We start from the raw sequence: 20,897 nt of genomic DNA on the forward strand, positions 1-20,897 counted from the left end.
CCTGATGTACAAAAGTCTCTGTAATCTGCACAAAGACATTGTAGAACGGGGATGTGAGGCTTGTACAATCTGGTTACTCTGGGTCTGGGACCCTATGGGTACAGGTGTGCAACTGGATGGTGGTGAGGCAAGGAATGTGGGACCCTTGACCCAGGACTCAGGTATCAATCAGATTTTTGTAAGGGAGCCAGGCTCCCTTTCCCTCTGGGAGCAGCTTTTAGTGAGTGCCAGAGAGAGGTTTGTCCGCAGGGAGGGAATGCAGGAGCACCACCATAGAATGTGCTGGAAGACCCTCTGAGGGGGGAGGAAGGGATCCAGCAGCTGAGAGAAGTGTCAGTATTGGAGGTACTCTTTGGGAGGGATGGACAGCATGATAATGACCCTGACAAGGTCAGGTGCACAGGGCAAATGTGTTGGAGTCTGGCAAATCTGGGGCCATCTCAATACATCACCTTCATTGCAACAATTAATGCTGATACCAACCGAGAGACAGTGGGCTCTGTTGCCAACAAGCTTAGAAATTATGAAAGTATGATCAATGGCCTGATGCAGGCTCATGTCTCTGCTGTAGTCCAAGAACTCAGAGCAGAGATGAGGGAGGAGGTGAGGAGGAACAGTTCCCACATTGTGCCAGTGGCTAATTGCCTACATAGAATCTCCCTTAATTTTTCATCCTCTATCTGTTTTTCAATTGCTGCAGCAATTTTTTCTACAAATGGCAGAAAAGGTTCTTTAAGACCTTGTTTTATAGTGACATATTTTTGTTTTGGATCTGCCATTTCCATTGTTTTATAGCGTTCATACCTAATTGTTGAGCCTGTGTTAAAACCAGGGGATCCTACCATGCCTGTAAATCTGGATTAGAAAAAGGCCCTTGACCAAGCAAAACATCAACTCCTACAGCAGGACGAGGATCCTGCTGAGGTAGTTTCATTTTATCTAAAGCTGTTCGCTCAGCTAATTGCCTCCAATTTTCTTGAAACACGTTATACTGCACTGGTTGAAACAAAACAGTTGCCAAATGCACAATATCATAAGGAGACAGCAAATCTGTATTAACAATACAAATTAATTGCATTACTTCAACAGAATTAATACCAAATTTAGCTACTTTAGACTGAAGATCCTGCACAACCTTCCATGCAAAAACCTCATGACTATCACTTCATCCTGAATTAGGAACTGCTTGAAACACAGGAAAAGCCATTTTACCATTAGCAACATCCATATCAACAACATCCAAGCCCCCTGGTGCGCCTATTCTCTCCACTAAATCCCAGTCTCCTATCTCAACTGCTTTCCTTTTAACATATTCCCAACAACAAAAAGAATTATGAACAGTTACAGTGACATTATCAGAAGGCCGAGCTTTGGAAACACCAAGCTTATTTCTACTACCAGTTTTACCAAGGTTATTTCTACTACCAGTTCTACAAAGCTTATTTCTATTACCAGTTTTACAGCAAATAGAAGTATGCATTAAGTCAGACCTTTTAACCCCTGTAATTTCCTCATTATCACTATCAGAATCAGAAAACAAAGGAGGAGAAAGAGTTAATATTTCCATGTGTTCATGCAGTTCAGAGTCAGAGTCAAGCAAAGGAGCAGATGGCTCAATTTATTTCTTTTTTAAGGTCATCTTAGCCGGCCACTGTGCCGAGGACTCAGAGTTAGATTTAACATTAAGTTCAGCTAGTGGCTCTATGGGGGAGGGGTACATGGATTTGAAGCCTTTTGCAGACAAACATGAAGAGGCCTTATCAACTTTTCCTGTAGCAACAGACCCAGCAACAGTCTCTGCAGAAAAAATCCCAGCAGAACACTCAGGCTGAGCTTCTCCCCTTTGCTGCTCCCCAGCAGCTACGAGTTCCTCCTCCAGGTCTTTCTTGTCCTGCTCTGCTTTCCACTCCTTTAAGGTGTTATAAAGCAACCTCCAAGTAGGAGATAAATCTGCAGCTGCTTTATCCCCATTCTGAATTACTTCCAGAGTTTTTCTCCAACTTCTTTCCAAGCTCTAACACTAAAAGCAGTAGTTACATCAGTGTTAAAATTTTGAGACTTTGCCCATAATTAAATATTATGCAGAGCATAGTCCGTTGTTTTAACTCCTTTTCTTTTTAAGGACGTTTTCCATGTAGATAAAACAATCTGTTCTTCACTTGTTAAATTATTTCCCATTGTTCCCAGCGGCTCACCTTTTTTCCAGGTGTCAGAATCAGGTCCAGACTGGCAGCTGCACCCCGCTGCTCTCAGCTTCGCTGGGCTCTGTGCTCACTGCCCCTCGCCCGGCAGTTCCATCACGTCAGGGTAGCACCAAATGTCACCTTTAGGCCAGACGTGACATACACACGTGACCAAAGTCCAGGAAGAAAAAAAGTTTTTATTCTGCATCTTCTCCCATTTATACACCCTTAACAAAGTGTGATCCTAAGTCATTAACTACATCACAATAACTTATTATATTCATTGGTGCAAAGCAATCAGCATTAATATAATTGGAAAAAGTTTTACAGAAATTGTAATAAGGCACGTATACACATCCACTTAGGCACGTAGTCTAGCTTACAAAAATTCTCATGTATCTTTTCTAATCGGTTTCCATGCTGACGGCCTTGTCTTCTTCCTTGCTATGGATACACCGAAAATCATCACGTGTTATTTCTTCTATTAACTCAGCTTTGCTTGCAGGCCAGCTGTCAAGCCCCGCCAAAGCAGCCACTCTGCCCATGGACAGCCCAAGAATCACATTTGCTGGAGCCATCAGACTCAGTCTGAGCTGTCCTTTCTCCAAGCTGCAAACAGAACCTGCCCCAGCCAGTGCCCTGCAAACAGGGAGGGTTCTGTCAAGCCAAGGAGAGTGCCCAGAGATTTGGGGTCTGTGAGTGCTGGCACAGAGAGATCAGGCACAGGGAAACACCTGCAGGAGGAAAATCTCCAGGAAGACAGAAGATCAGGCAATGAGAGAAAACCCAACTCAGAAATGCTGTGGCAGGGAGAGATCAGAGATGTCCACAGGATCCCCTCCAGTGCAGCCCCTCCCTCTGAACAAGTCCCCTCCCTCCTGTGCCCCCAGCCAAACCTCTGCCCTCAGGGCCGGGGCTCCAAGGCGTGCAGCCCCTCCTGTGCAGGCAGAGCTGCAGCAGAGCCATGGGGCAGCTCTGCAGCCCCGGGCCCAGTTCCCTCTGCAGGGCACAGGGCTGGGAGCAGCTGCCTGGCCCTGGGGGCTCTGGCAGGGGGCACAGCTGGCTCAGGGTGACGCTGTCCCCAGTGCCCGGCTCTGGACAATGCTGTCAGTGCAGCCAGGGAAGGAGCTGCATCTCCCTTCATCCAATGCCATCATAAGGACACTTGGGAGTCTCCCTGAGATTCAGTCCAAGCTGGGAGCTTCAATCCAGGGTGCAAACCTGTCCTAGAGCGTCTCTGAGTGATAAGATCCATGAGGAAAGGCAGAGGTGTTGTGACACTGAAAATGCTGCTGGGTTGGTGGAATGAGTAACGTGAGTCCTTGTCTACAAATGTGGAGCTGGGCTGTGGTGGATCCATCTGCTCTCAGCAGCACCTGGTCACTTTTTAAGGGAAAGGTTGGAAGGTGATGACCCTCCACCTGAGAAAGGTTAAATCCCAGAGAAACTCTGAACAGGTCAGAATGACAGACCATCTCCCCTCACTCTCCACTCACCACTTTGCCTCACAGAACTTGCTCTGTTCTCCCTGAGTGTAGCAGTGTTCTAGGTTGACTATATGATGCTTTTATCCCCAGTCGTCTTGTTCTGTTTGTGCTGAATAATAAGTTTTGCACCTTTAAGACTTGTTCCAGAGAGTGAAGGAGAGAGAGAAGCAGCAGCAGTTTGTTTTCAGACACAACTCACTCCTCCACATTCCTGCTCCTGGACTGTGTTGTCGGCAGATAGACAGCGGGACAGAGCTCTCCTTTGCTTTTAGTTAGTTTAGCTAGGTGAGGCAAAGAAGTTCTCTAGACTGTGGTTTTTCCCTTTTCTTTGGCCCTGTTCACACCTGCTCTGGACTGAACACCAGCAGAGCACCGGCAGCTCCACCTGTGGCCCCCAGGCCGGGCCTGGGCCGCGGCATTTCCAGCACTGGAGGGGCTGAGCAGAGACTGAGTGAGCTGAACTGCAACCCAGGGGGGACTTGGTGAGTTTGTCATCTCTTTTGGAGCAGTAAGAGTTTCATTGTTTAATATTGTTTAAGTTTTATTGTTTAATGAACAGGTTTTTCCACTTTTCTCCAAGGAGGTATTTTCTCCCGGACCAGTTGGGGGAGGGGCAACTGAATCTGCTTTCCTAGAGGAGCCCCTTTGGGGGGTTCTCTCCAAAACTTGCCCTGAACCAGGACAGTGACAGTCTCCAGAATTTTGGAGGTTTTATTGGTGTATTTGGGGAATTTTATTGGATTTTTAGGGCATTATTAGGATTCTTTGCAGGTCCAGGAATTTTGAGGATTTTTTTTTTTTGTTCTTTGGTGGGATTTGCGGGGGGTTTGTGGGGTTTTTTTGGATGCTGCCAAGATTTCTTTGGGTCTTGGGGGCATTTTGTAGGACTTTTTGTTGTTTTGGGCATATTTTTGGGAGGATTGGTGGGGTTTAATTGAGATTTTTGGGGGGGTTGTTGGGATTTCAATAGATTTTGTGGGCTTTGATTGGGATTCTAGGGTGTTCTAATGTGATTCTGTGAGATTTAATTGGGATTTTGTGGGTTTTATTGGGATTTTCTGGGCTTTGAAGGAGATTATAGTGCCTCTCAGCCCTTCCCCACAACTGGAGACAACCCCAAAGCCCCCTCAGACCACCCAAGGTCCCCCAAAATCCCCCCAAAATTACAATAAGATCTTCCAAAACCTCAGAGAATCCCACAAAATACCAGTGAAACCCACTCAATTTAAAAAATACTCCCAAAAACTTCAATAAATGCCCCAAAACAACCAACCCTCCCACAAAACCCCAATAAAATCCCCCAAATTCCAAAACACCCCAAATCCACAACACCCCCAAAACTCAGTAATTGTCTCCAAAAACCCCAATAATTCCCACTAAACTCCCAATAAAATTCCCCAAAGCCCAAAAAAGCCACCCCCAAATCCCCAAAACCCTCCCAAAATCCCCCAAAAAGCCTCCAAAATCCCCCCAGACTCACTGGGGCCGTCCTGGATCAGGGGGCACCGGCCGGTGGAACAGGAGCCACTTCAGGGGGCCCTCGGAGCTTTTTGGGGAGGGGGCACCATGGGAGACCCCCCAAAAACCGGTAAGGGGAAGACACCCTGGTGTGACCCCTCCCCCTGAAACCCCCCAACCCCGGTTCAGGGTGGGCCTGGGACCCCCCGGGACCCCCAAATCTCCCCCAGGACCCCTCCAGGAACCCCAAGCCCCCCAGAGCCCCCCAAGGTTGGCCCAGGGCCCCCTGAGAGCCCCCAGACCCCAATCAGACCCAGCCCAGGATGTCCCCTGAGACCCCCCCAGACCCTTCCCAAGACCCCACCCAGGACCCTGCCAGGACCCTCCAGACCCCTCCCCAAACCCAACTCAGGCTCCCCCAGCCCCTCCCCAGACCCCCCCAGGACCTCTCCCCAAGCCCTTCCAGACCCCCCAAAGCCCCTCCCCAAAACCTCCAAAACCCTCCCAGGACACCCTCAGGACCCCCCCAGAGCCCTCCCCAAACTCCCCCAGGACCATCCCAACACCCCCAGACCCTCCCAAGACCTTCCTACGATCCCTCCCCAAAACCCCCCCAGACCCGCCCATGTCCCCCCTCGAGACCCCTCTTAGGACCCATCCGCACCCCCAGGTCCCCCCACAATGCCCAAGGACCCTCCCCAGACCCCACCCAAAGCCCCGGACCCCTCCCCAAAGCCCCCCCAGATCCCCCAGGACCCTCCCCCGCCCCCCCGATCCCCTCTCAGGCCCCTCCCGCATCTGTCCCCAGCCCGGCGGGTCCCGGTGGCGGCGGGGAACGGGGCGCCACTTCCGGCTCGCCTCTGATTGGCTGCGATGAGGCGGGGAAGGCGGGCGTTACTGAAGGGAGCCGCGCTGTGAATGGTTGGTACGGGGACGTGCAGCGCGGTGATTAGTCGGTTCGGCGGGGCGCGCCGCTATTGGCTGGGAGCCCGCGCACGCGGCTGAGGCGTGAGATTGCGAGAGGAGAGCGGCAGAGGAGGAGCTGAGGTCTGAGTCTGAGTCTGAGTCTGAGTCTGAGTCTGAGTCTGAGTCTGAGTCTGAGTCTGAGTCTGAGTCTGAGTCTGAGTCTGAGTCTGAGGCGGAAGGGGGGGATTTCTGGGGGCATTGACGGGAAATAGGGGGGTGTGTGGTGGGTTTGGGGGGAATGAGGGGGTGTGAGGGGGCTTTGGTGGAAGCTTGAGAGGGTCTGGAGTGTTCTCAGGTGGGTTTAGGGGGATCTGAGGGGAATTGGGAGAGTCTGAGGGGATTTTGGGGGATTGTGAGTGGAACTGTGGGCTTGTGAGGGGATTTGGGGGTTCTGAGGTGGGTCTGGGGGGAATTTGGGGGAGTCTGAGGGGATTTCATAGAGTTTGGGGGGATTGAGGGGTCTGAGGGGGATTTGGGGCAGTCGGATGGATTTGGGGGGGGGGTCCCAGGTGGCTCTGGGGTGAATTTTGAGGAGAACTGGGGGGGTCTGAGAATCCTGGGCAGGTTTTGGGGGTCTTGGGGAGGGTTTTGGGGTCCGGAGTGGTCCTGGGCCAACCTTGGGGGGCTCTGGGGGTCCTGGAGGAGATTTGGGGGTCCCGGGGGAGTCCCAGGCTCACCCTGAACCGGGGTCTGGGGGTTTCAGGGGGAGGGGGCACAGCAGGGGTTCCCCCTTCAGGTTTTTGGGGGGTCTCCCATGGTGCCCCCTCCCCAAAAAGCTCCGAGGGCCCCCTGAAGTGGCTCCTGTTCCACCGGCCGGTGCCCCCTGATCCAGGACGGCCCCAGTGAGTCTGGGGGGATTCTGGGGGCCTTTTTGGGGGATTTTAAGAGGGGTTGTTGGGGATTTGGTGGGGGTTTTTGGGGAGAATTACTGGGTTTTGTGGGGGGTGTTACATGATTTGGGGGGGTTTTGTGGATTTGTGGGGTTTTGGATTTTGGGGGATTTTATTGTAGTTGTGGAGGGTTTCTTGGGGGGTTTTATTGAAATTTTCGAGAGTGTTTTTAACTTTTGGTGGGTTCCACTGGTATTTTGTGGGATTTGCGGGTGTTCAGAGGGTTTTTTGAGGATTTTTTGGGGATTTTGGAGGTTTTTAGTGGAATTTTGGGGGGGCTTTGCAGGTATTCCCGGCTGTGGGGAAGGGCTGAGAGGCACCAAAATCTCCTTAAAACCCCCAAAAGTCCCAATAAAATCCACGACATCCCAATTAACTCTCAAAAAGTCCTGTTAGAACACCCTAGAATCCTGATAAACGCCCAGAAAACCCAGTGAAATTTCAACAAATCCCCAAAATCCTAATTAAACCCCACAAATCCCTGCAAAAATGTCTGCAAAACCATAAAAAACTCCCACAAAATCCACCCCAAGACCCACAGAAATCTTGGCAACACCCAAAAAACCCACAAAAACCTCCAAAATTCTAACAAAAAACTCCAAGCAATTCCTTAAAAAACCTGAACCTGTGGGATCATCGCCCCCCCCATCGCACAGGTGCCCGGGGAGGGGGAGCTCGGTCCAGATATCCCAGGGGGTGCCTGGGTTGAGTTTTTTGGGGTCAGGATGTTTGGAGAATGAAGAATCCAAGGCTGAGCGGAAAAGGCCCCTTGGGGGGACATCGGGGGGTGCCGGTGGTGGCTGCCAGCAGAGGCAGCCTGGAGGAGCAGAGCCCTGTGTCCCCCAGGAGCCCAGAGTGGGGAGCCCAGAGAGGGGGGAGCGCCGCCATTGGCGGGACCCTCAAGAGCTGGAGAGGGGCAGGGGGGACTCCTTGGAGCCCCTGCAGCCCAGAGCAGAGAGTGAGGGGAGAAGGGACCCGGGAGCTAAAACAGCCCCGGCATCCCAAAATAGTGAGAGCGAAGAGGGGGGAGCTTTTGGGATTGCTGGGACTGCCAGCAGCCTGGGCAGGGCGGGCACTGAGGAGAAGGGGGACCCCCAATCCAAGCGTGACCCCGACAGCTGGGACAGGGGGGAAAATCCTGAAAGCCACAGGGGAGGGACCAGGGACGGGAACTCTTGGGAGGCTTTTCTGGAGCCCAGATGGCCGGGGACTTTTAGAGACTTGGACAGAGGGACCTTCAAACTCAATGTGTGTTGGGGAAGATGAAACAGGAAAGCATCATAAATATGATTATCTGGCAAAAGATTTTGAGAATATATAAAGTAGAAGCAAGATTGAAATGAAAGCAAGCTTTGAGATACCTTATTTACTGAACAGCTGGAAAACAATGGTGTGGCCCGACGGAAGGCAATCCGCTTGTGATGAAACAATTCCCTCTGCTTGCAGACAGGTCCAAGGGCCAGAGCAGACCCTGCTAGCTCAGCAGAAGGGGTCGAAAGAGGAGTTTTTAGGCTTTAAAATGTAACACGGTATGGTGATGTAATGATTCCTCTAGGCTGTATGTAAATGCTGTAGGATTTGTATCTTGTACCCTCTCATCCTCTCTCCCACTCTCTTCTCTCGGGCCTGCTCTGAGCTGTGGCTGGCAGCTCCCAGCAGAGCCCCTGCACCCAGGCCCTTTGCAATGAACCCCAAGTTCCACAACCTGGCTGCAGAGATCTCTCGTCTCAGTCCATCCCGACTGTCCTACCCCTCCGACAATCCTACAACAGCTCATCCCTTGTTTTCCCCAAACCAGGATTTCCCATTGCCAACCCCTGGGAGGCTCCAAGGAAGAGGAAGATGCCCTGGGACACTGAGGCAGGTGAGGAGGAAGTCAGTGCCCCTTTCCCCCTCTGTCCTGCTCCATCTCCCAGCCCAGCATGGCCCCCGGCTGCAGGACAGCCCTGGGGGGATCTCCTTCCCCTTGCCTGTGGCACGGAGGCAAATCCCATCCTGTCCTTGTCCTTCCTCCCCCAGAGCAGGAGCTGAGCATGGAGAGGAGGGAGGACAAATCCCCACGGCAGAACCTGGCAGCAGAGGCCATTTTGAGCGGCTCCACGGCGCAGGAACCCAACGGGGAGGAAAAGCCCCGGAGATCCCGCACGAGGAGGGGCTGCAAACGCAGATGGCGGGGATCTGAGGGGGAAAGAGCCAGCCTGGGCCAAGAAGGCGGCTGGAGATGGAGCCAGAGCTCAGAGCTGGTGCTCCATGAGCAGCTCCATGATGGGGAGAAGCCCCACACGTGTGGGGAGTGTGGGAAGAGCTTCAGGTGGAACTCTGAGCTGATCAGGCACCAGAGGACCCACACTGGGGAACGGCCCTACGAGTGTGATCAATGCAGGAAGAGGTTTCAGACCAGCTCAGATGTCCTCAAGCACCAGCGCACTCACACAGAGGAGAGGCCCTTCCGCTGCCCCGACTGCGGGCAGGGCTTCAGGCGAAATGACCATCTTGTCACGCACCGACGCATCCACACTGGGGAGAGGCCCCACGAGTGTGGGGAATGTGGGAAGAGCTTCAGGCACAGCTCCCACCTGATCAGGCACCAGAGAACCCACACCGGGGAGAGGCCCTGCAAGTGTGGGGAGTGTGGGAAGAGCTTCAGGCACAGCTCCACCCTGATCAGGCACCAGAGAACCCACACCGGGGAGAGGCCCTACAAGTGTGGGGAGTGTAGGAAGAGCTTCAGCCGGCATTCCAACCTGATCCTCCACCAAAAGATCCACACTGGGGAGAGGCCTGCCGAGTGTTCCAAGTGTGGGAAGAGGTTTCGGAGCAACTCCCATCTCCTCCTGCACTATCAGATTCACAGAGAGGAGAGGCCTTTCCAGTGCCCTGACTGCGGGAAGGGATTCAAGCACAACTCCACCCTCATCACCCACCGGCGCATCCACACTGGGGAGAGGCCCTACGAGTGTCCCCAGTGTGGGAAGAGCTTCTCACGGAGCTCTACCTTGACCGGACACCAACGGAGGCACCGGTAAGGGAAGTCCTGCGAGTGCCCCAAGTGTGGGAAGAGCTTCGTGTGCTGCTCCAGCTCCATCCCCCACTGGAGGAGCCACTTTGGGCAGAGCCCTGGTCCCCCACATTCCCTGTGATCCATATTGGGAACACACCTGGCTGCTTTTCCTGTTGGTTTGGCCTTAATTTTCTTCTGATTCATCTTCATCCCTTAAAAACATCACAAACAGGGTTAAATAAATGAAATTGATCAAAGATATCTAAAGTCCCACCATTTCTCAGGTGTTTGAGGGGGAATTTAGGATTTGGGGACACATTCTGTGTGGAGTGCCCCTGTTGCTAAAAAGGCAGGAATTTGATCTCACCCCTCTTGTGTTGCTAAGATCTCCTCCCCTGGCCCAAACCCAAACTCCACCCCTGGCATGCCCTATAAAAACCCCATGGCCCTGCCTTTGCCCTGTCTTTTGGGGTCAGAAATGGATTCTGGAGCTCTCTGAAACCAAGACCCGTCTCGTTTGTTCCCGGCACCGGCAGCTGCAGCCTCCCTGGACACCATGAACTCTGGAGACTGGGGGCAGCCAGTGAGGACAGGTCCTGGATTGCAAGATAAGTGTGTGTTGTGTTTGCCATCTGTCAGAGGTGGGGCAGTTATCTTCTGTGCATTGGGCAGTTTATCTCTTCCACAACCATTCCTCCCTCCAGGAGAGATCTGCTGTTAATGGGCCATTAATTTACAGGAGAGTGAACGTGTTTTTCACAGGCAGCTTCACAGAAACTGGAAAACGTGGGGGTTCCCAGGAGGGGGCACCCCTGATCCAGGGCATCGAGGCGCTGCCTGCAATCGTCCATAACCACCCCTAAGGAGCCTCCAGGGCTTCACCCTCCATGAGCTGCAACAGTCGTGTCGGGAAAGGTGACAAGAGCCCGTGGAATGGTCCTTGTTGCAGGCAGATTAGCCACTTGTAGCTCTTCAAAACTCCCACCCGTTAAAAATGAAAAATCTTAAACCATTCCTAAATGTGAAAAACACATTCACCCTCCTGTGAAAATGTAAAAAGTTTAATAAAGGACAGTGGCAGACCAGGACCATGGAGGACCATGGTTATTATGGCCGGGTGCATCTTGGCACTCAGCCAGGAGCACCCTGTTCCCTTCGGGGATCCCCTGAAATACCTTTTCCCTTACATCAGCCTGTTGCATATTCATAGACCCTCATGCATATCCATAAACTACTTTACATATTCCAGGAACTCTTCTACCTGGCCCCTCCTTGGATCTGTCTTTTCAGAGCATGTGTGTTTCTTGGCTGTGGTTTTGGCTCCTTCTCTTTATCACCTCCAGTTTTGGGCCTTGGTCCACTCTGCTTTCAGACAGGGAGAGCTGATAGTTGGCAGATCTGTACAGGTGTCCTCATCCTGTGTGCATTGGGTGTTATCCCATCCCAGCAGGAATTTTAACACAAGCAGCTATTTCATGAAGCTGAATTAACAACAGAAATAAAAACTGTATCTTTACAACAAAATTGCTTTAACATCACAGATATAAAATCCACTTTATTATCTGTGAAAAGCCAATATTAGAAGATGTATCCGTAACATTGCCCAGATCTTTCCTTACCCTTTTGTTCCCAAGAGTGCAGCAAGGAGTGAAAACTGCCAGCATGGCACGGGGTTGCTGCCATCTCTCCATCACCCCGTGTCCCTTTCCTCTAAGAGCCTGAATGAGAGATGAGGGACTCCAGGCAGCTCTCCAAAATGCAGTTTATTTTATCCAAGATGTTACAGCAGTCCAGGGTCTGGTGACAGAGCCTGTGCCTCCAGCTGTCAGCTCCAGCTGCAGAGAAGCCTGGAGACCCTTTAGCTTTGGTTACAGTGCATTATATACTCTGCTTTGCTGAGCATCTAATACAGTAGAACCAATCTTTACCTTTACTTTTATCTATAGCCTATCATAACTCCTGTAATTACCATATTCATATTACTATTCTCCAGTCACTAAAAGTTAGTACCTTACAGTTTAAGCTAGAAGTTGTTTTTCAGTTTTCTTGCAATGGAAAATTCTGAGACCTTTTTTCTACTTGCAACTTTGCTGACTTGTTTACCTGTGGAATCTTTTTGGTTGGTAAAAACATCTGATTGAGGTGGGTTTATCCTTTGCTCCAAGCCATAAAAACTCCTTGTAAGTAGCACACCCTTTGCCTTAGTGATCCAGTAAGACTGGCTCAACAATTCTTTTCTTCTATATCAAAACTTGCTTTCATTTCTATTCCTTCTTCAGATTCTACATTCAAAAATCTTTCTGCCAAGCACACATATCTGTTAAAGTTTCTTGTCGAACTTTCATCCTTCCCAACACTCTGTGCCACCCTGTCCCTCTTTTCCTGAGGGCAGAACAAGGGACAGAATCCATCCAGAGGTGACACGGGAGCGCTGCCGTCCTCTCTCCGTTCTGTGTCCTCCTCCCCCCCATCTTTCCATGTTCCCCTTCCCTGCCTGTCACTGCTGAGTCAGAAATGACACGGATAAATGAGTGACACACTCCATGCATCTTCAGAAAGCAAAAATCATCTTTATTAGGAAACCCATTTTTTTGTACTCGATCCCAATACAGGTGGACCTGATTGGTTATTTTACATTTCACATGATTGGCTAATTAAGAAAACCCCTTGGGGTAAACAATCCATGAGGAAAACAATTGTCACAAACACCACCTGCGAGGTTGTTCAGAATTCTTCATCTCCAGCTCCCTAATGTTTCCCAGACGGATCCATGGGAAATCTGACCTGGATTGTGTATCCACACCTACCCGGGAAGGTGACGGCCGCGCCGTCCCGGGCCCTCCCTCTAGAAATGGCGCTTACCACGCTGTTTAAGGTTCCCTTTTTTCCTGCCCAAGTCTTTCTTTTCCCATCCCCAACTTCCCCTTCCCCCCTGCTGTTGGAACCCAGGGCACAGGGAATGTCTCCCTGCCTGTCCTGAGAAGTCCTGATCCCCAACAGATCACTGCTTTTAACTTTTGTCCATGGAGAAAGCTTCCAAGACTTTGGGATGAATTGGAATCTACGAGTGTGTGAAATAGAGATTAGTGTAGTTTATCACAGGGTGAAAAACTGAGAGCTTTGGGTTTTTAGTATGAGGGTGGATAGAAGGGAGGATTTTGGGCATTGCCTGATCTCCTTCTTGTTCTTCATCTCCTCCATTTTCTGTTGTGTTGGAAGCACAGGGTGATTGGTTGGAAAGAGCTGCAATGCAGATGCTGAGTGGCAGACAAAGAATTAGTTACTGGTAGAAAGGTAGAAATAAAATGTGTTCTAAGAGTTAATTAGGCAAAATAATTTTAAAAGACCTTGAACCTGTGTGTCCTGTGACTTTTGGTGCCTTCTCTTTGTATGCTAAGTCTGGTGTGCAGACGGCATGCTGAACTTTTGGTAAGAGAAAAATAAACAACAGCCTGAAGACTGAAAAAACCAAAGGTCCCGTTTGTTTCTCAGTCCTGGCACAGAACTTTTTAGGGGTGTCCCCATCAGGGGATCCTCAGGGGGGGTTCACACCTCCCTCCTTCCCCCCCTTCCTGCCCCGCTGCTCAGCCCCACTCCAAGCCCTGCACCCGGGGCCCTTGCCACTTCACAAAAGGAACCAAAATTACCCCAAATCCACCCAAAATTACCTCAGAACCCATCCTGAGGGGCTCTGGGGGAAATTTGAGGGGAGTTTTGAGGGGATTTGGGAAGATTTTGGCTGGGTTTGAATCCTTCACCCACTTGGGCATCCACAAGGTACTAAAACCACCCAAAATTTCCTCCAAATTAACCCAAAATCCACAAAAAGTCGACCCAACAACCAGGTGGTTGGGGGGAAAATTTGTGGGGTTTTGAGATTTAGGGGGATTTTGTCTGGGTTTGAATCCTACGCCAAATTTTGTGTCCAGGAGGTAGCAAAACCACCCCAAATCGACCCAAAATTACCTGAAATTCACCCAAAATTACCTCCAAATCCATCCTGAGGGGGTTTGGGGTAGATTTGGAGGGATTTTAGGGGGGCATTTAGAGTGGATTTGAATCCTATGCCCACTTCAGCATCCACAAAGTACCAAAATCCCCCAAATCCATCCAAAATTACCTGAAATGAATGAAAAATTCATCCTGAGGGGATTGGGGGGAGGTTTGGTGGGGGGTTTAGGGAATTTGGGGGTTTTGGGGGGGATTTAAGGGGGCTTTTTGGCAGTCATCATCATCCAAAAAACAACACCCCCTGCCAAGCTGAGACCAAACCCTAAGGACTGTGCCCCTCGTGAAGAGGAGATCAAAGAACTGCTCCCCTTCTGGGGAGGAGATCAAAAGCCAGAGGAGACTAAAATACTAACTCATTAGGTTAAAACGTATTCATTTAATCAAGTATCTTCATTTCTGTAACTTTATCCTTTGTGATTAAGTCTCAAATGCTTTTCTATTCCTTGTTAATTTAGCTGAATAATATTCATTTTGGTTTTGTAAACTATTAAGTCATATTCCTGATGTTATATATGGGGTCCCATATGTCTAATTCAATAAACCACAAACTTAAAATTTACCAGCAGTTTTAAGTGAGATAAAACAATACAATCAAATAGAATCCAGTAGTTAAAAAAGAAATTTGGCAGTGGTTTGGATAAAGCATAACCAAAACTGCTCAGGGTACGGGGAGGGCTTCCCACCCTGCCTGATGTGCAAAAGGCAAAAGGATCCAAATACAACTTCTGTACTGTGTGCTAATACATATTCATCAATGTTTTCCTGTAAATCTCCTCCTGTTTCTGCTTCTTTAAATCTACATCACCACACTCACAGCACATGCTCCCGCTGTGGCTAAGGGGGCTTCTGGCTCTCTGGGGCTCTCCTCTGAGGAAGGCCAACAGTCTTCCTCACTGTCCTCTGAATAACCTGGCAGGCTGTGCCTGTGCCCCAAGTCCTGTGTTGTGTAAGTAAGCACTATGCTCCAATTAAGCCTTTTTATTTTATAGAAAAGAACACTCTTTTATGCTCCCTGTCTGGAATTATCCCAATGTTATTCATGTCATGGCCGATCCTGTCCTGGGAGTTGTCTTAACTTCGTCTTGATGCCAATTCTGACTTGGGAGTCTTCCTAACTTTTGTTCATCAAGGCCAATTCCAGTCTCCTGTATCCTGTTTCCCACATGTATCATCTACAAAGAAACCCATCTGCTTCATACTATGAATCACATATACCTTTCCAATTTTCTTCCCAAAATATTGATATAATTACAATTTTGTTAGCACAAACCACATCCATTTATCACATTTTCCCCCATCTTCTCTTTGGATAATATTAATTCATGCTTTTTAATAAAGACTGAATTTTGGTATCTTCTACATCCCACAAATCCAGGTTTTCACACTCCCTCATTTCTCTTTTTGATCAAATTTGATACATGGTATTTTACCTATGCAGGAAATAAAACATAGACCACAAAAGAGTCCAGCTGGTATAAACCACCAGATTTTGTTAGCACAAATCATATCCATTTATCACAACAGGCCAAAAGCTTGGAAAAGGATGAAAGAAATGCTCCGATGACGACGATAACAAACAAAAACCAAAATAATTTATTTTTGACAGCAAATGAACATGGGCTGCCTTCCAGCCCTCCCAGCCTGGCAGGCTGAGCGGTGCCGTTCCCATGGCATGAGGTGCTGGCAGCCTGAGGAGAGAAACCAGAGAGCCACGGTCAGTCGCAGCAGGCTCCTGTCCCCCTGTCCTGCCATGGCCTGTGCCCGGGCCAGGCTGCTGGCTGTGCTCAGAGCCCAAAACTCCAGTCCTAGTCTCTGTTTTTAGAGAAGGGCAACGTGCAGGCACCGTTCCACCTCCTCCGCTTAATCACGGCACAGCAACTCCTCAGCAGCTGCAAGAGCGGGATGCCCGTGTGCCCACTGCCGCCTGCCCAGAGCCCTTCTGCCAGCCGAGCTGTGGAGCCGGGTGCCCACCTCTGGAGAGCTGCTGCCAGGAGAGGAGCTGATCACGCACCAGGTCCTCGTCCTTCTGGAAGGGGTTGTCCCTGCAGACCGTGGCCCCTGGGGTAGTGCTGCCACTGGACGTGCTCCACAGACGCTGCAGGCGCTTCCCCATCCGGTCTGGGCACCAGGTGTAATCCTCCTGGGAAAAAGAGAGAACAATTGCATGGAAGTCAATTCAAAACAAGGCCTGGAAACAAGAAAAAGCACAAAGCCTGTCACCGTTTCACAGGCCTGAGGAGGGTCTGACCACTCCATGCGAGAATTAAACCTGCCCACTGTTGGGGAAAATCCTCACCTTTCCCACGCATAAACGCGCCCCTTCCTCAAGGGCCTGCAAAGCAGACCAGCTGGGGCACGGCTCCGGAACCCATCCCCCATCCACATGGATGGATGCTTTTGTCAGGCTGACTGCCCCCGCCTCACCCCCTGCCAGGCTGGCTGGCAGAAGCTGTCAGCAAGGCCAGCAGTCGGCTCCCCTTCCACAACATCTGTCCCCTGTCCCGCCAAAAAGGAGCTCAGGGGCTGGCAGAAAAAATAATATTCCCAAGCGCTGCCGAGCAGGGAACCTCTGGCACAGGGCCAGGCCGAGCCCTGCCCTGCCTGGAAGCACCAGCATCCCCCCACCCCTGCGCTGGCTGGGGACTCATCTTGATTTCATCGTGGCGCAGAGCGTGTCCTCCAGGCAGGGGCCGCAGCCAAAGCCCATCGGCTCTGCCCTGCCAGCGGCCAGCTCCAGGATGGTGTTCCCAGCTCCACGTCATCCTCCAGAAGAACACACCGGCTGTGCCTCGGCTTGTGGTGACATCACAATGCCATTGAGCTGCAGGGGGATGTTTCCCCTGTCCCAGTCCGTGGCACCTTCACTGCACTGCCACCACTTCTCCAATGGGATGGGGAGCTCAGAGCTGTTCCCTCCACAGCTCGCCGGGGACCAGCGGAAGCATCTCCTCGGCTGTGCTCTCTCCTCCGCGTCGCAGCTGCAGGGAAACGCTCCGGGCTTTTCTTCCAGCGCCACGGGACGTGTGCTGCTGGTGCTTGCTGGGCTCCCGGATCCTACTGTGCACAGAGATGCATCTCTGCTGTCTCCTAGGCCAGGCAGGGCTCCTGCAGCCGAGAATGCTCAAAAACGTCCTCCAGGGATGGTCTGTCTGTGGGGTCCATGCATAAACACCACCTGATGAGGTGCTGGCACTCTGCGGAGAGAAACCAGAAATCGCCGCTCAGCGGGACAAGGCTCCTGTCCATGCTCTCCCACATTCCACAGTGCTCAGGCCACACCAGGAGTGCTCAGAGCTGCAGCCAAAAGCTTCCCATCGATCCTCTCTTGCAGAGGACACCAGCACAGAGGCACAGGTGCCACTTCCTCCAGCTAAGCTCAGGAGATCCACCTCCTCACCAGCTGCAAGAGCAGGACGCTTCTGTGCCAGCTGCCGCTCCCAACCCCGTTCTTCCCCTCGTGCCTTGAGGGCGCATCCCCACCTTGAGACACCCGGGCGGGGAAGCAGAGCTGGCCCCGGACGATGTCCTCCTTGGTGTGGAAAGGAAGGTGCCCACAGACCAGCTCATAGAGCAGGATGCCCAAGGACCAGATGGTGGCTGGCTGGCCATGGTAGCAGCCAAAGAGGATCCACTCCGGTGGGCTGTACTCCGGCGTTCCTATGGGACACGGGCGCAGCTCATCAGGCATATCCTGCTCCCTCCCTCCTTCCCTCCCTCCCAGCCAGCTCCCGTTCCACAAAAGCCAGCCCCTGCCCTGCCAAAAAGCAACTTGGCTGCAGCTGGCAGAAGAAGGATTCCCCCTCCTTCCTTCCCTCCCTCTTCCCCCTCTACCAGCAAAGGGGGGAACCTCCACTGCCTGGCTGGGCCCTGGCTTTGGGCTCACCTGACATCTGGGTGTAGAACGTGTCCTGGAGGATCGTGCTGCATCCGAAGTCGATGAGCTTCGTCTCGCCCGTGGCCAGGTCGACGAGGACGTTCTCGGCCTTGATGTCGCGGTGCAGGACGCCGCGGCTGCTGCAGTGCCGCACGGCCTCCAGCACCTGCCGGAACAGCCCCCGCGCCATGGGCTCCGTCAGGAAGCGCCGCTCGTGCAGGAAGTACCAGAGATCCTGACAGCGCTCCGGACGCTCCATGACCAGCGCGAAGCCCTCGGGCACCTCGAACCAGTCCAAGAGCTGCACGACGCCGCGGAAGCCAGGCCGCGACACCATCCACATCAGTGCCAACTCCAGAGGCACAAGGGCGCCGTTCTGCTGCGGGGGCACCACGATGCTGTCAGCGGGGCCGATGCTCCGCCGCGCCTCGGGCACCCCCTGCCCGACCCTGCCACTGCTCGCCATCCCGCTCACTCCACGCTCGCTCCCCTCGCAGTGTTCCGGCTGCCGCCCTGCCGGGCCTCGCCTTCGCCCCGCCCGGCACGCCCCGCCCGCTCCTCCCGCTGGCCCCGCTCACTCACCAGCCGCGCCCACTCCGAGATGCGGTCCCGGGACACTCGCTTGATGGCCACCTGCGAGCCAAGGCGAGCGGCGGGCTGAGCTCCTCGGCCGCCGCCCGCCGCCCCCCTCCGACCGGCCCCGTCTCTTACCGGGGCGCCGTCGGCGAGCCGGGTCCCGGAGTAAACGCTGCCGAAGCCGCCGCTGCCCAGCAGCGAGCCCTCCCTGTAGAGCTGCTCTAGGGGAGGCTTCTCCGCCCGTGCGGGCAGCACCGCGCTCCCGCTCTTCTGCTCGGGGCCCCCGCCCGCCCTGCGCGCTGATGCTTGCCCAGCCGGCCCGGGCTGCGGCGGCTCGGGGCCGGCGGCCGAGCTGGCGAGAGGCGGAGCTCGGAGCGGGGAAGCTGCCGGCGACGCTGTGGGCCACGGGGCGGGAGCCGGGCGGCAGCGGGGCGGCAGCGGGCGGAACCGCGGCAGGGGCTTCTTTCGGGGCCGGGGCCTCGGCCGCGGCTGGGCCAGAGCCCACGCCAGGCGGAGCCAAAAGACCGTGCTGCTCCGCCAGCACCAGAGCGAGCAGCTCTACCAGCGGCGCCACAGCAAGTACGGAGAGAGCCCGGCGGAGGCGGAACCACGGCGGGCCGGGCAGGGGCGGGCACGGGGCGACCCCGCCGAGGGGCGCCTTGCGGGACGTGGCATGAGCCGGCCTGGGAGAGGCGGAACACGGACGGCACGGGACGGGACGGGATGGGGAGCAAGTGGAAAGTCGAGCGGAAAACCGATCGAGAGAAGCGCTGCTGCTGCTGCTGCTGCTGCTGCTGCTGCTGCTGCTGCTGCTGCTGCTGCTGCTGCTGCTGCTGCTGCTGCTGCTGCTGCTGCTGCTGCGGAGCCGCCGGAGCTCGCGGCCGTTCCTCCGTTGCCACCGCGAACCCAACGGAGGAGCCCCCGCGCGCCCCAAGGAACGAAAGAGAGAAACAAACAAATCACACCCCAAAGTCATTCCTATTAGAGAAGTAACCAAAGAAAACAATGTAGCAATAAAGAAGAGTGTTGGCTTGTGGCTTCTTTCTTCTTTGTGTGAGGCGAAGCATTTGATGGGGAAGAATTGCCTCTTCTGACAATTTTGCGCAAGTGGAGAGGAGCAGAGCATTTTATTTTCTAGTAGAAAAGGGAAATCATGTCGCTAATGTCATCTCTTTTCATCCTCTGTTGACACAGATGCAGGCTGCCAAAAGACATGGTCTGCAGTGTGGAGCTTGGGGCCAAGTTTCTTTTCCTGCCAGAGGATGAGGAGGGGAAGTATCCCAGAGTCATGGAGTTGTGGCATGGTTTGGCTTGGAAGGGATCTGAAAGATCCCATGGCTGCTGGGAACCCCCCTGCTGTGGCTGGGGACCCCTTGCACCAGACCGGCTTGTCTAGAGCTCCATGCAGCCTGGCCTTGAACACTGTCAGGGATGGGACATGCACACCTTCTCTGGGCAGCCTGTTCCAGGAGAGTCTTTTTTCTGAATCCCTTACCTAAACGTAATCTCTCTACATTTGGATCCATTCTCCCTTGTCCTGTCCTTGCCTGCCCTCGTACAAAGTCCCTGTCCAGCTTTCTTGTAGGTTGCCCTCAGGTACTGGAAGGGCACAGTTCGATCAAGGCTCGGTCTTTTTCCCAGGCTGAAGAAGCCGAGCTGTGTCAGCCTTTCCTTGCAGGAGAGGAGCTGCAGCCCTCGCACCATCTCGCTGTCCCTCCTGGGCCCTGCTGCAGCGTGTCCCCGTCCTTGCCGTCCATGCCGGGGAGCCCGGCAGAGCCGGACGCAGCACTGCAGGTGCAGGGTCAGCGGCGGGGAGGAGACACGGCCCTGGCAGCAGCTCTGGGAGCAGCGATTGGCGATGGGCTGCCTGCCCTGCAGAGAGCCGGGGCCCTTGTGCCTGCCCTTGTGCCCAGGGCACCTTTCCCCGCCGCCCGCCCGCCCGCTCGGGGGAAATGCACCCTGTGCCACCCCTCAGTGCCGCCCCTCGCCGCTGCCTCAGGGGCTCCCCGGTGCCAGCTGGAGGGCCCCAGACCTCGGCCTCACCCTGCTCAGCCCAAGGCCCTGGAAAAGCAGATTCAAACACCCACCCAGAAAGTGCCCAAGGATTCCAAGGTCAGTATTTTGTCACCAGCACAGCTTTGCTATCAGAGTCTGGATGGGAGTAGAAAATCACCAGGAGTAAAGAGCATGAACAAGTTCTGCCTTGGCAGTACCTCAAGGTGTGGGAGTACCAGTTGTTGGTTTCACTGGCTCTGGATTGAAGGGACTTGAGACAGTAATTCATCTTCAGACTCAAGTGTTTATTATTTCTTATCAGTAAAACAGTCTCATTAATGTGAGTTCAGCAGCTTTTCATTAGAAGGCACAAAATGGCTAACAATCTCTTGTTCCAAGGTCTTTTAAGACTAAACTATCCAATTAAGAACTGACACCTAGATTATTTTCCCTTTT

General features: G+C 53.0%; 2 protein-coding genes across 2 annotated transcripts in view; one reads left to right on the forward strand and one right to left on the reverse strand.

Moving 5' to 3' along the window:
• Nucleotides 1–10,236, forward strand: part of LOC132334949 (zinc finger protein 418-like) — a 99,230-nt gene extending 88,994 nt beyond the window's left edge. Inside the window, exon 3 of the mRNA XM_059861073.1 lies at nucleotides 9,223–10,236. Coding sequence (XP_059717056.1) covers nucleotides 9,223–10,010 — 788 coding nt within the window. The 3' untranslated portion in view covers nucleotides 10,011–10,236. The remainder of the gene's footprint in view (nucleotides 1–9,222) is intronic.
• Nucleotides 10,237–16,058: 5,822 nt separating this feature from the next.
• LOC132334950 (serine/threonine-protein kinase pim-1-like) lies at nucleotides 16,059–20,203 on the reverse strand. The gene is made up of 7 exons (XM_059861074.1): nucleotides 20,148–20,203; nucleotides 19,009–19,129; nucleotides 18,582–18,935; nucleotides 18,453–18,503; nucleotides 17,880–18,249; nucleotides 17,477–17,653; nucleotides 16,059–17,190 (listed from the first exon to the last, which is right to left on the reverse strand). The coding sequence occupies exons 1-7, from the start codon at nucleotides 20,201–20,203 to the stop codon at nucleotides 17,084–17,086; spliced, it is 1,236 nt and encodes a 411-aa protein (XP_059717057.1). The 3' UTR covers nucleotides 16,059–17,083.
• Between the last annotated feature and the right edge of the window lie 694 nt (nucleotides 20,204–20,897).

This window comes from Haemorhous mexicanus, chromosome 16 (assembly GCF_027477595.1).
Source record: "Haemorhous mexicanus isolate bHaeMex1 chromosome 16, bHaeMex1.pri, whole genome shotgun sequence".
NCBI lineage: Eukaryota > Metazoa > Chordata > Aves > Passeriformes > Fringillidae > Haemorhous > Haemorhous mexicanus.